Genomic DNA, 14,960 nt, shown 5'->3' with positions numbered 1-14,960 from the left:
CGAGGTGCTCCGGTCTCTGTGTGCTGTGAACCTCGGAAACTTGAAGGGGGAAGAAGGGTTATTACAGAGTACCTCTGCGTACGTAGTCCAGTCCAGCCTCATTCTTCTTACAGCTATCAAGATCCTGTGGTCGTGGAGGTTTTGTTGTGGTCAGGCATTGTTTTGGTAACATCAAGTGTTTAACTAGAATGTTAGTGAGCCTGGCTAGGCCAGGTAAAAGTTGTAATTTAATGAAAGATGAAGTATTTCTTCCTTAATGTGCCAACTTTTTTTCCTCATATGTTGTGTTTCCTAAAGGTTTTGTAAAATATTCTTGAGGCACTGCTGGGTGGAGAGGGAGACCTTTGGGTGTGGGTAGTAATGTTAGAAGCAATGTGAAGGTTCAGCCTCCATAAAAAGGGCTGGGAGCATTAACCTGAGGAGTACCTGCTAGCTTGTTTTTTTATTTTTATTTTTATTTTTATTTTTGAAGGGTGGGGATCAGCTCTAGCAATAGCTTATAAAAGACCTGTCCTTCTGAAAATGTGATGTGCTCTGTTGTTAGAGTTTCTTGTGTACTTGAAATTGGCTTGAGTTCATACCAAGTTTCCTGTTTGCTCTGAGCATTCAGTAGCAGTTGGGATCCATTTTCTTGTTTCTTTTGCATAATTTTTCTCTTCTGTTGCTCATGTCCAGCTTTGATGGTTAGCTTTGCATTCTAAATCGTGTCCATCTTCAGTGGCTGTCAAGTTGATGATCTAAAAACAATTATGTAGCACAGTATATTTGTTGCATGTAGTTAATTTCCCCTCTGCCCTTTATTTTTGGAGATGTCCTGCACGACCATGGCTCCATGTTACTCCAATTACTTCAGGAAGGCTTGTTCTAGAGATACTCATCTTTCCTTGCCCACGGTTGCTTGTTCCTCCACCTCAGCTTGCTCGGTCTCTTGATGGCCTTGATAGAGCAGTTTGCCAAACCGCAAGTATACTGATTCACTCAAGTGACTGCTTTAAAAAGCAGATACTACTTAAGGCATTTTTTGCTAAACCTGAATCATTTTGGTGGTCCACTTTAAAACTGTTCTCAGGGCTGTGGTCTGTCAGGAGCAAATCCGGTGGGGTAGGACCAAGGGGACCTCACAAAGCAATTTTGCATCTGGGGGAGCTGTAATGAGCCACAGCTTGGAGAGCTGGAAGCACTTGCTGTCTGGTTTGAAGTGGGAATTACCTGCTGTGGTTATGGAGGAATGTCAGGAGATATAATTTGTTAGGGTAATGCATGCTGCTTTTGCCACAAGGAGGTGGAAAACATTAAAAAATAATTGAGTCAAATTCATTTTGTGGCACTTCTCATTTGTCCTTCCACCTGTTGGTTTTGTTAGTGACTGCTGATGTCTTTGCAATAATGTACTGCATCTTTCCCATTCTAAAAATGGATAATGTGCATCAAAATCAAAGCACATCGCCTTACAGTTGAATGAATGCTAACCTTTCAGAGCTTGTGATACATACTATTTCAATTGTATTTCTTAGCTTCTGAAACATTGTAGTCAACAAAATAAAGATGATATGATGGCTCTTTGCCTGCCTAGGAAGTAAATTATGTGATGAAGTGGGGAACTTTGTAGCTGCCGTAGCCTGATGATTTAAGAACCCTCCCAAAACCAAACAACCATTTCATTTTAATATATTAAAATGTAAATTAGAAATTCTTAGAAAATGAACTGTGAAAGCAACTTTTTCAGTTAAATTATTATTTTAACCTCTACTGTCTCTTATTTCCCTGTAGTGAGTGTATAACAATTGCGATTTCTGTGTTAGATTGTGCATATGCTGATCAGTTGTCCTACCTGGGCATAAATTAGAGCTACTACAGGGTAGCTACCTAACAAGTTCTGCATACAGTTATCGGTGGGATTGCTGGCTTCTCTTTAAAAAGAAAAAAAAAGTTTGGTTTTGTAAGCAAGCTCGGCCATTTGGCTTTGTCCAAAGCAAACATCCTGAGATTTAATTTTAACATTTAGAGTTCATTCAGCCTCCAGATCTATTCAGACGCTTGTTTGGATTTCCTTCTGTTTTCAGCATTCCTACTATTGTGTAGCAAATTGGTTCAGAGAAATGCTTAATGCATTTTTTTTTTTCAAGCTAAGGGAGTTTTTGATCAATTATTTCAAAAAAAAGTGCCAGTATTTTTCACTTTGAGCAAGTTTTGTGTATTAGTTAATTACTGAACTGGTATTCAGAGAACTCTGAAAAAAAATAGAAATCCTCTAAAAGTAAACGGCTAATGTTTTGGTATAAGGAAAATTTAAGGTAAATGTCTAACTGGAGTTTTATGTATCTTTTCTTAGCTGTCACCTTACTGCTATTTTTCAAATACAACTTAGTTATATAGCTGGCACAGTAGATGTGATTATGGAATAATGCTCTTTCTGCAGTTTTCTGGAGATTCTTATTTTTTTTTAAATGAGGATGCAGGTGGTTTTAGATATTTCTCTTGTGGAAGTGTCCATATCATGTAAATGGCTTTCTGATGAGTTTTCATTCCTTCAACTGATTTAATAGAAAAATAATGAATTGCCTAATCTGTTTTAAAATAAGTAGGTAGGAAATATGTTAAAATATGATGTTAGTTTTTTTTTATTGGTCTCCTGTTATTCTTCTCTAAAAATGTTTTTCAGCTGAAGTTGAGAATAGAAAGTAGAAATGCAGGAATATTCTTGCATATTGAGTAATATACAAATCTTTACTAAATGGGTTGTATGTACCTATGTACTCTAGGGTCTCAGAAGGAATTTTGATTCACAAATGGATGTGAACATGTATATTTTGGCTTTAGCTGAACAGTCAAACTTAGTTGCAATCAGATATATGCTTTAATATCTGATGTCTGAGATTTTTAATCTATTTGCCCTAACGGTGGTCAAATACTGGAGCAGTTTCTACAGAAACGTAGAATCTCCATCCTTCAGATAGACTACGTAGGTACCTGAGCATCCTGATCTACTCAGAGCTGCTTTTAGCAGCGTTTGGACTAAGGAGCTCTTAAGAGGTTGCTTCCAATCTAAATTCCCTATGGCTGTGTAATTCAAAAGGCCAATCTTTAACATGGAATATATACCTGTTAACTTCACAGTTTAATATTAAAACACTTAATTTTTGTTATTGAATTAGTGCTTGACTATGCTACAACTTAAATACTGACTGTTACAGGGGTGAGCTCTAAACCAGTAGAGTACACCTTGCCCTTCCAAGCCATCGCAGAAGGTATATCCCATTAACGCTCTTGGGATTTGGCCATACTCACAATTTTCTAAATGCTTCAAAGGCAGTTGTGGTCTATTGTAATAACTGTGTTTATTCCATTACGCAGGCAATGGAGAGTTTGTGCAGGTCTTGGAAAGCCGCGGTTTACAGACAACTACTGTGACAACTGGCAACAACAGCACGCCTGACCACCTGGAGTACATTGCCTTTGCATTGGTTCCTGTTTTCTTCATCATGGGTCTCCTGGGGATCCTCATCTGTCATGTCCTTAAGAAAAAAGGGTATCGGTGTACAACAGAGGCTGAACAAATAGAAGAGGAAAAGCCTGAGGAAAAAATAGGTAATCAACGTGTCTAATACACATCTTTTTATTGTTCCTGTATGTTGCAGCTATATTGGAGTTCTCAGTTTGCTTTTATGCACTCCCCTTGCTGGTGGTAACAAAGTATTGAACATTGAGGAGTGACAAAAAACTGCTGTTCAAACCCTAAAATCTTAGGTTTATGTTTAGCAATCTTATCCTTGTGTTGTCATTCTCATCTTCCATCTCAAGATAAAACTGAGCCTTTGGGCTGACTGTCTGCTTCCTTTTTTTTACATGGTGTGTTGCTCACATTTTTTCTTAAAGATACTTTCTATTGTGCTCCTGTTTTATGGCTCTTTCTTTCCTTAAGAGAAGATGGGAATAAAAAAAGAGCAAAGAGTGTGTTATGCATGGCTTGGTAAAAAGAGGGGTTGAATCACTTGTTGTCCGTTCTCCTCATTAATTGATAGCCTGTCAGCAGGTCCATAAGATGTGCAAATGACAGTGCAACAGCGGTAAGGTAGAGCTCGTGGTAGAGCCACGTGCTGCAGTAGTGATGTACGGCTGTGCTCTCCTGCAGTCACTGCCTGCGGCATGCACTCAGCCAGTGGGCATGCTTCATCCTGTAGCTTGAGGGAGAGGTGACACCGAGGTGAGTGGCAGTGAGAGGGGACAGCTTCTAGGTCTTAGCTGGAGGAAGTAGCTGTGTAAGTTGCATTGTAAAGCTGTAACCATCAGGACGAAGAAGATGAGCAGTGGGTAAAGAGATAGAAAAGCCCTTATTCACTACTTAGAGACAAATTCAAAGCCTCATCTATCAAACTTGTCTCCATCCTGTGATTATTTTTTTTCCAAGGTAGATAGACAGTATGTCTGTTAGGGAAGGGCAGAGCCGTGCCTTTTACTTTTTTTTTTTTTTTTTTTCCTCCCCAGTCTTTCTCTGTTCTGAGGTTATTCTGGGGAAGCTTCCAGCATTGTTATTGACAACAGTCAACCCCAGAAGTATTAAGTATGGTCATGAAGCTTCTCTCCTAAATCTCTTCCTCCTGTAGTCATATGCGAATGTTTTATATATTTATAAATTAAAAAAAAATAAATCGTTCTATGTCCTTGCGGTTGTGGTGAAAAGCTTAAATGGATCCTTCTTATACTAGAAGCCAATAATACTTACTTTAAAATAGCGACTTGAGACAGTTTAATGATTTTGGTTTTGTTTTCTTCCCTATGTTTGGGATTGTTTGTGTCTCCTAAGTAGCTATAAAAAGAATTTTGATGTGTGTTTATGAAAATATTGAGCTTTTTGAAGTCTTAAATGAATGTTAAAGCATTTATTTTTAAAAAGCCTTTTTTAATGTAACATCTTTATTTTTTTTGAAGTTGGGGTGTTATAGTGATGTTGTTTTTTTTTTTTTTTTAAAATAACTAATGTTTTTCTTTTAAAAGGCCAAACTATTGACAACATATTTATATTTATTTACTTTCACAGAAATGAATGAAACGGCACATGAGAATAGTGACACTGTAGGACAAATTATTAACTACATTATGAAAAATGAAGGTATTGTATGGTTATATTGAAGTTATGAGCCTTTGTGGTGGTGTCTGATAAAAAAAAGTTTTTGAAAATATTCAGAAGTTTGCTATGCACATATGTTTTCATTTAATAACCTGTATGTAAATGCTTAACTCTTCGCCTCCAGGAGGGATCATTTCAAACAAAAAGGAAGTTTTTTGCTTACCTGAAAATATTTTTGTATAGTGAGTTTGGTTCAAATGTTTCTTAATACTGTATTAGGTGATTGATTTTTTTTTTTTTTTAAGCTTTTTGCTTATTTTTGAAGTACAAGCTCAAGCTTGTTTTCTTAATATTTAAAGTATGTCAGAGTCTAATGTTTTGACCAGATCAAGCGTTTTGTCTCAAAATGATTTCTGGAGCTGTTCTCTGATGAAAGACTTGTATGTAACTGAAAGAAAGACCAGCTCTGACTTTGAATTTCAGACATGATATCTTCATGTGCTGTACGCAGAAGACGATATGACGGGGAAAAGTAAAAGTAAACTTAAGCAGCCTGAGGAATGCTTGGTTAGTTCAGAACATCTTTACTAGTCAACGAAACATTTAGGAGACCATAATTTTACACTATAAAAAACTTTAGCCTTTTAATTTTACGTTTGTGTAAATCAAAGGTCTCCTAAGCATTGAGTTTACTTTGAGTTACTTGTGAATGAAGCCTAACGTTCTGGAAAATGTGTAATTTTATTTTTCCCCCTTTAATAACTCTTGGGCTGTGAGGTTGTGTATTTTTCATCAAGGTTGGGATTAGGTCCACTTATTTTTTTCCTTAGAACACATGAGCAATATGTAGTTCATGGCTTGTAATTATTTTGTATTTTTGTATGGCTCATTTAAACTGGTGCTTTTTACCTGAAGTTGCTTTATACAAGAGGTGATGATGCACCTGTGATCAAATGGATGTTTTAAGATTTGTGGGGATCTTGTTTTGGCAGTTTTGTGCAAATGGCTGTTATATGACTTGTATTGGGGCAGATCTCTGAGTACAATATGAGCTGTAATTTGAGTAGCTTCCGTTAAGAAAATTCCCTAGAATTCTATTAACATTTTTAGCATGATGTTCTCTTGATGTCTTTCTGCACATAGTGCAGCCATCTTCCTTCTAGATGAAAGTTCTCTGAGCACCTTTAATTTTACGATTTGCTTTCCTAAAGTTAGAGCTGTACATTTTTGAAGAATTCTATTTCTTCTCATTACAGCAAATGTTGATGTTTTAAAGGCCATGGTAGCAGATAACAGTGTCCTTGAACCTGAAAGGTAATTGCTCAACTTTTTAATGTGTGTTTCCTGAGGCAACTAAAAATGTACCCTTTCAAAGGGTTTTATTTCCTATGCACTTTTCTAAGACTGTATCACTTACTGTAGTTGTCAGCTAAGAGGATAATAGCTTGATTTCCTTGTCATATCTTTGAGTCACTACATTTTAACGTAAGCCCTATTATAGTAGCTGGCTATTCTGGTTATATGTTCTAGGTCTGTAAAAAGCGGTTTATTGCCTCTTGGGCTAAAGATTTACAGAGGCTGCAAATAATTGTTTACTTTAGGGTGCGGTTAATTATGAGTTGGTTTAGTCCAAACTTGCTGCTGATTTGAAAGAGCAGAAGCAGCGCTTGCTTCGTTTGTATGGATGCCCGAAGTAGATACCTCTTTCAATGTCACATTCTGTTTTATTCTTTTGCATTATAATTGTGGTAATACATATTGGCTGGCCTACCTCTTATTTTTTTTTTCCTCTGCACACCTTTTAAAAAATTTACACAGAGAAAGTAGTTCAGCCCTTGAGCTGCTGACATATCATTCTGTTTACATACAGGTATAAGTACTCTTCAGTACTTTAAAACTGTGTCTGTATTACTCTACTCTTTATATGTAATCCTGTATTCCTATTCAAGTAGCATTGTCACTAATTAAGTAGGAGCATTCTTTTAGCAAAACTGAGTTGACTGTGCAACCATTTATCTCCTATCTTACTGTGAGGGACTTGATTATTGAAGAATTATTTTGAATTTAAGAGAATGAGTTCTTAAATGTAGGGATTATTTTGAAATTTCATATGGTGCAGCAGAAATGTTTGGTTCAATTTCAACTTGGACATCTTGTGTAGGTCTGTGCAATGTTACTTGGAGAGCTTGAATTTCACTAGTGAATTAAAATATAAAAAGGGGAAGGGAAAAGGGTATTACAAGGCTACTAAAAGATATGATAGCTTGCTCTTGCATAATTTCTATCAGATACTCCTAAAGCTTTAGTAACTTGAGTGCAAATCCATTACATTTTCTGTATGTTCAGTCCACTATGAAACACTTTTGAACAGTAGGAATAATAATGGCAAAGCTAAATCTGCACATCTGCCATTTAAAGCCATTACTTCTTGTCTTTGCCTCAGACATGTTAAATAGATTATACTTGTCCTATAAAATTTTTATTTATTTTAAGACTATTAAATGTCTCCTGTTGATATTTTTGTTTTGAAAATAAGCATCCAGGTAACCCCGGTCTTTCATGGCAGGTTTTATGTCTTTTTTTCTTTCTGTTCTCCTTGAAGTCCCTTATTTTCTTGAAGTAACATTCCAAAAACTGGATGCAAACATTCCAGGTAACTGGAATCAAAGATCAAAGCTTAGAATTGTAACTTTATTAGGTTGACAGGTTGTGTTCTTGTTATTTCCATGGTGAAATTTGTCATTTTAAACCAACAACATCCTAATGATTCATGTTTAGCTTGTGATTTTTACTTTCTTTTTCTGAAGAATCTTTGCCTGGCTAGCTGCTTTTTAATCAGGACTTCTAAAGTTTGTTTGTTTGTTTTCTGCTAAGGCACTGAAATTTATGTTGCAACACACCCAGTATTTCTGATAATACTTCTGTATGTGTGAGTGTCTTTCTCACACTTTGCTCTGATCATCCTCATTTCTGGTCTCATTCTCTACAGATACTATATGTAACCCAAAGTTTACAGATTCTTTACCTATTCTTTTATTCCATTACCCAAGGAACTATTTAAAACTCTGACTATCATCAGGACCAGAATAACTGCATTTAGTATGTCTTTTCAGTTTCACAGTAATCTACTGATACGTAACTTTCTGGTATGTCTTTTTTAAACAGGGTGTGCTACCTTAAGCTATAGTAATTTCACCTGTAACACACTGAGTTCTAGCTTGCTTTGTGAGAACATGTTGTAAGGCAGTGTCAAAACTGATGCTTAAGTCCAAAAGTATGTTTTTATTTTGTGTGAAGCTTAGATTGAATGACATGTTAATTCCTTTTCTCTATGATAGATATTTAGTTTTGCTTCTTTGCAGTACTGTGGGACTGTGTCCTTTTTTGTGAGTTCTTAAAAATGCTGTAACAACTGTGAAACACCCTTATTAATTCTCCAAGTGTAAATTTAACCAGCTGATTAGATTACTTCCTCTGTATGTGTCCAATTAACCTGTTTATCTCTATGCTAGCCTGATCTTTTTCACTTTCTTTTACTTTCTAGTAGTTATATTAGCCACATGACTGCAGAAGAATTAATTGATGAAAGTGATTTTTAACCACAAAAATATACTAGAGGGAACCTTAAAAATATATATATACAAAAATATACTAGAGGGAACCTTAAACCCCACATTCTCACAAATAAACTGTCCCTCAAAAAAACTGGCTATTAGATACAACTGAAGGTTACACTTCATTCTTTTTTTTTTTTTTTTTTTTCTTTTACGAAACAGGATTTTATAGTAAACTCTGCCTTTCCTTTATGCTTTTTCATGTAGCCCTTCATCTCCTGCCACTCCTGGGAGTCCAACGAGTCCAGGGTCTCCTTTGTCACCTGGTGCTGCTCCATTTAAGCACAGCTGCAAAGGCCATCATTTCCATACTGTAGGAGGAGCAGTAGAAAAGGATGTTTGCACTCGCTGTAGCCACAAACGATGGCATCATATAAAACCAGCTCACAAATCCAAAGAGCACAGAAGAAGTCGGCTTGGAGAGGTTACAGTACTTTCTGTGGGAAGGTAAGATAGATGCTGCTTTATTGTATGCTTTCCTTAGAGATGCTACAGTGGTCCATGTTGGATTAGCTGTCTGTTGATTTAACTCTATTTATAGAATCAGTGACTGCATTTTTTAGAGTAAATTCTTCTTTCTTATTTTGATGTTTCTTGGTTACTTATGAGCTATAAAATGACTTAATTCTGCATCCAGTTAGTTTTAATTCCTATCTTACATTGTAGTTGTCTTAAAAAATGTTTGTTCTAGTAGTATAGAATCTGTGGATTGTTTTAAAAAGCAGGTCCCTCAGCAGCAGTGTGTCTTAAAAGTATGCACAGGTAATAAAAAGGAAGATTGCTCTGAAGTGGAGCTGGGTATGCATGGGCTTGTGCTGTAATGTCCAGGTCTTCAGATGCCCCTATCTAAAAATGTGTGCATATTCATAACTTGGATACTGAGAATGATCTAGCTAATATCCATGGCAATGCAACTGAATCTTTCTTTTGGACACCTCAGATTTAGAGTCACAAAAGTGGAGCACAAATCCAATTCCAAAGAACGGAAAAGCTTGATGTCTGTTACTGGAGTGGAGAGCGTCAATGGTGATGTGCCTGCCACGCCTGCGAAGGAGGAAGCAAGAGAAGCGCCTGCCACACCTGCCAAACAGGGGACACAAGAGCGGAGAAGCTCAGAGTAAGCAGCAGGTACCAAATGTTGGGGACTAACACTGCAAGTGCTATGTTACGAAATAAACTAAGGTAGTCAGTGAGGAAAAATAAGGTTGAAAACATAGCTGAGCCATGTGAGAACTCATTGGGCAATTTTGAAAGTTTCTATAAATGACTGCAAAAGTTATATTTGATCAGTTAATGGTAAATTGGAAAGCCTAGAATAGCTACCAAATTCTTATCTAATTGTTTATTTAGACTTTGAAATTAGGATAGATGTGGAAATTCAAATCTGCTTTGTGGAGGTGGCATTCCTGTTCCAAGGAAAAAAAACATATGCATATTAATTATTTACAGTAAATGGATAGTTCAGATCTTAGAGACAATGTGCGGGTTTCCCAGAAGAAACAAATGTTGCTGACAGCTGCTTCACTGGAGTAACTGTAGTGTTGCTTCCTTATGCTTGCTGCTCTGTGCTGTGTGTATCAGCTGACTGCTTACTAGATGCCTTTAAGCAAAAGCACACTTTAAAGTGTGCTTTAAACAAAACAAAAAAAAAACAAACCACTTGAGCATGTTAAGGTAGCGTTGTGAAAGGCCAAGGTGTGAGATGAGGGCTTTCCATAGTGTTCCTTGGTATTCATTAAAAAAGCATTCTGTAACTGCTAGTTTAACATGGAAGACAAATCTGTGAGCTGGCTTGCTATATGGGTTAGTTCCTCCCAACCTTTACTGGCAGTGTAGAGATAAATGATTGTTAAACTGATTGATCTGGGCACCATGCCACAGCATTAAAATGCACCCCTCCTATTTTTTTTTTTTTTTTTTCAATTATTCCTACTAAGAAAGAGGCTTAGAGGTGTGCTGTACTTCCAAATACTTAAAAAGCTGTGGTGGGAAAATTGGATGAACTTTTTTTTCTACTCAGTGGGTAAGAAGGTAAAAAGGGTGTTCTGTCACTAACTGCACTGGTATCTTCATGTCAATCTGGGTGGTTTTGTTACTCGTGCAACCTTTTTCTTTCCAATATCTCCAATGGGAGTTTGATCAGGCTTAGTAATGTGTCCTTTGACTAATGGGAAGATAATGTCTGTCTTTTAACAAGAAAAATAGCAAGAAAGAGGCAAATATGAAAATATTGTTAAGTGCATAAGTGCATTGGAATTGAAAAGATTATTTTTTTCCAAAACAATCTAGAAATGTTATGTACTTCAGTTTTCTAATTTCCTTTCTCTCGTAAATACAAGAAAGCCGTTCTCTAACTACATAAAACTTGTTCCCTAAGTTTAAACTATTACTGCCCTAATCTAAAAATAGGCTGCACTCTAGAATATAGCTTAAAAAAAAGTCCATCTATGGCAGTTTTCTATTGTATATCCCTCCCCTAGGATTTAAAATGCTGCTCTTCCTGAAAACAAATATTCTAATGGCAGAGAAATAGCTCAGTGGAATCTCTTGTAAAGTTCTCTCCAGTCCAACAAAACTATTTTGTAAATCTGGGAAACTAGCCAGGCTTGTTTGCTCTGTACTACAAAAAATAAACAGCTTTTGCTTGAAAGCCTACCAGTCTCTTCCCTAGCATGATTCTGTATCAGTTTTAGTCCACTGCCATGAGAAGCTGTTCGTACATAGACAGATATTAGCTAGACCCCTGCTTCAATTACTTATTTCAACTTCTAATAAATTATTACAGCTTAATTTACTGAAATTGAATGGATAAGCAATGTTTAGGACTTCTGTGTCTGTAGCCAATAAATGTTAAGAGCATCTTATTTTAGAGAATTTGGCTCAGATCTTCATATGTGGAGGAAGAAGGAAGGCACAAATGTGCATGTAGCTGCTGCCAGAAAAGGTTTGTTACAGCTTCTGGAGGCAGGGGACTTGTGCTTTGTGGCCTGGCTTTAGCTGTCATTACTGAGAGTTCTTGTACTTGGAATTTCTGAGTGGGACAGTACTTGAATGATGTAATGTTGCTGGCTGCTTGTGTTCACTGCTACTTCTGAGTTTATTTCCCCCCCCCCCCCCCTCCCAAAATTGACAAGTTCTTGTCTTGAAATGGGCTTTGCAGTGTTTCAGCATTTTGCTGTCTGCATCTTTTATGCTTAGCACATCTTGTCCAGATCTCTGAGGTCCATGTTCTTGAGCAGACTGCATTTCATTGTTTCAATTTACTTATTTATTTTTAAGTGGCACATTAAAAGGAGTACATATATGGCAGATACTTAGTCCAAATTCTGAGTGGAGCTCTTGTAGTTCCATGGTAAACTTCTAGGAAGACAATTGAAGTTAGTGTTGTGCTGCAGCTATGTAATGTTTTCCATTTCTAGTATCCCTTTCAAAGTTGTGTATGCTTTGCACTGCAGTGTGATTTACCAGTTTATGTTGATGTTTTTGTCCATCCTTTGCATGGTTACTAGCTGAATTTTTAGCTCCTTTACTTTCTGACTTCACATCCTAAAACTTGTAATGCATAACCACCACGTTATGTAACTGTGGCATTTTTTTTTCTATTTCAGAGCATCTGCTGACTTCTTAATTGGTCTGCTCATCCTAAAACTAACTTTCCTAATCATGCTTATTTTTGTAATTGCTTTTTTCTTTTGTAGGTGGAGCTTCTAGAAGAAGTTTGTCTACTAGCACTTTGGAGAAAACAGAAAACTCCCAAGAGATGCATACTATTTAAGGAAATGTATTTATGGCACCGTAGCATTTTACAAGTTTTGTGATGGCATCCATGCAAGGTTGCTGGTTTTCCACCAGTAAAATCATTGAGATTTAGGCACTTGCATACTGTTGAACCTTGTGGACCTAGCACCAAATGTTGGGCTTCATCTTTGAAAGAAAAAATACGTATACATTTTTGGACAGGAAAGATTAAAAAGCCTTATCGAATAGTGTTTTTTATACTTAGACAAACTTTTTTTTTTTTTACTGAGCTTAATATTATATGTAATAAGATTACCCTGTGGATAAGCTGTGTTTACCCCTCTGGTCCATCTGGATACTTCTGTGTTCTTCCAGAGTTGACAAGCATTCACTGAAGATGAAAGTCAGGCTTCAGAAGATTAAAATACTCTGTTAATCTAACTGTTGGTAGCCGAGCAAAGCATACAGGGAAATAAGCAGTCATCCAGATCTGCATGTGTGCCTTTAGTATGTAAGCCCTCTGATTCTGTGAAGGGTAATTCACAGGAGGGAGTATTTCAGCTATACATAGTTTTTAAATGATACTGCTGTCTTTCTTCCCCCCTGATAACTACTTAACATTAGGCTAAGGAGTATCTTTTTCTATGCACTTGGGTGAACCTTTGGGAAGGTCACTTTCCTCTAGGCCATTTGTTCTCCCATTTTCTTGTAACTACTTGCTACTATTTGAAGAATGCCTAATAGTTTTGCCTTTCTCTTTTGTTTTTACCCCCAGGTTCCTTATTAAGCTAAGGCAACATATTTCAACCATTAGATAAGAATATGGAATATATGGCATTAAAAATTTATTGACTATGTACTAAAGTACATTAGAGTGGCTTAATTGTACTGAGGGTAGCAGTTCTCATTGGCATCAAAATCTTAAGCCATTGTTACACTACCTTAATATCTTAAGCATGACCTACTGCTAAAAATGCCAGCGATGATTTTGTGATGTTACTTTTGTGTCCACTTATTATGATCTCTATTTTGTTCTTTTTTTTTTTTTTGGGGGGGGGGGGAGGGAGAGAGGCAGGGAGGGGCCCTTGCAATACTTCAGCAAACTTTGCTGTATAAAAGAAACTGAAAAATAACATTTACTCCAAGTGCCTAAGAATATAAGCTGTTGTGTAATGCATTTTATTAGAGATTGCACTATATTCTGAGAACTATAAAGTAATTTAATTTGATCTATGAACTCCATGAAAATCAGTGCTTGTTTTAAATTTGGTATGTTTTAAATTAGTGCTTTCAATCCTTTCAATTTTAGCACTCTAAACTGCGTTTCTCTTTCAGATATGGGAATAAGGTTTCTTCAGTGGCTTGTGTAGTCTTAACAATCAAAGTGTACAACAATTTTTAAAAAAGGAAATAATATTCTTTGTTTACTGTGTTAGATACTGCTACATCTTGTCAGAAAACATGGAGTTTGCTTGACAGGTGCTGGGAAGTATGTGCTGCGATCATCTTCATTCGACTTGTATCAATGAGCCATCGATAGAAGTAGAAACTGAGTAGACCTAACAGACACTGTGTTTAGGGAAAACAAATAAAACCAAAACCTAAGCCCTTGGAAAGAAATAGTTGTTTATTGTACCTTCTAAAATTCATTATTTTCAGAGATAACTGTCAATTTTTGAGTACCTAAAATAACTTTGACCACCTAAAATAACTCTTTGACAAGGACTGGTACTTGAGTGTTTTGCATCCTTATTCTTCTTAATTTAAGACTGGTTTATAACATCTCTTCAATATATACCTATCAAACTCACCTTATAGGCATACATTTGTTAGATTCTTGCTTTTTTTCTTCTTCAAACTTCACTTGATTTCTATAAAGATCTAATTTTTCTAGGATAATTTAGTCAGTGTTGGTTATAGTAGTTAACTTTAAATTTCTAAGAGATTGAGAGCTATGGTATAAAATGTTGCTGGAAAAAGGGGGTATTGGGCAAAGCCAAGCAGCTTTAAATAGCTTTCAGAAAGGAGATACGCAGTTATAGACTGTCCCAAAAGCTTTTTTTTTTTAAAAAAAAAAAAGTTTTTAATTTGATAGTATTGTGTTTTAATGAATGGTGGTATATATGGTAATATGCCGAAAGGATTAAAGAAAGCTTAAACAGAAAAAAGAAATACCCTATATTTTTTACTTAATTTAAAAGTATTTTCTATTTTTTTTCTATTGGAAATATGTGGAATAAAAGAAACAAAAATGTGGTGAATATGTAAAACATTGTTTACCTGTATAAAGTACTTACATAAGGTATTATAAGATCTGGTATGTGCAAGAACCTAATTTGTGCATTGCTGCTTCGGTAAGAGGTTTTAGAAACTGTGCCTGTTTTATTGCCTTTAACACTACACTCTGCAATTTTGTAGTGATATGGATATTGCCATATTAATTAGCCTTTCCTAATTTTGCATATCAGATGTATTTTTAACAAAATAGTTTATATACAACTTTTGTACTACCAAGCGGTAAATAAAACATTGATTCATAA

The 14,960-nt window shown here is 36.1% G+C and overlaps 1 protein-coding gene across 2 annotated transcripts in view; it reads left to right on the top strand.

Moving 5' to 3' along the window:
* The window catches only part of RELL1 (RELT like 1), a 20,550-nt gene extending 5,590 nt beyond the window's left edge, over nt 1-14,960 (top strand). Inside the window, exons 2-7 of one of the 2 annotated variants that reach the window (XM_068680094.1) lie at nt 3,355-3,588; nt 5,039-5,110; nt 6,325-6,382; nt 8,890-9,129; nt 9,623-9,799; nt 12,381-14,960. In XM_068680094.1, the coding sequence (XP_068536195.1) occupies nt 3,355-3,588; nt 5,039-5,110; nt 6,325-6,382; nt 8,890-9,129; nt 9,623-9,799; nt 12,381-12,393 (794 nt within the window). In that variant the 3' untranslated portion in view covers nt 12,394-14,960. Of the gene's footprint in view, nt 1-3,354; nt 3,589-5,038; nt 5,111-6,324; nt 6,383-8,889; nt 9,130-9,622; nt 9,811-12,380 lie in introns of both variants that reach the window. The other variant, XM_068680095.1, reaches the window with a different exon arrangement.

Source organism: Anas acuta, chromosome 4 (genome assembly GCF_963932015.1).
Source record: "Anas acuta chromosome 4, bAnaAcu1.1, whole genome shotgun sequence".
In the NCBI taxonomy this organism is placed as follows: domain Eukaryota; kingdom Metazoa; phylum Chordata; class Aves; order Anseriformes; family Anatidae; genus Anas; species Anas acuta.
The sequence above is the reverse complement of the archived record's forward strand: the minus strand, read 5'-3'. Positions and strand labels throughout refer to the sequence as shown.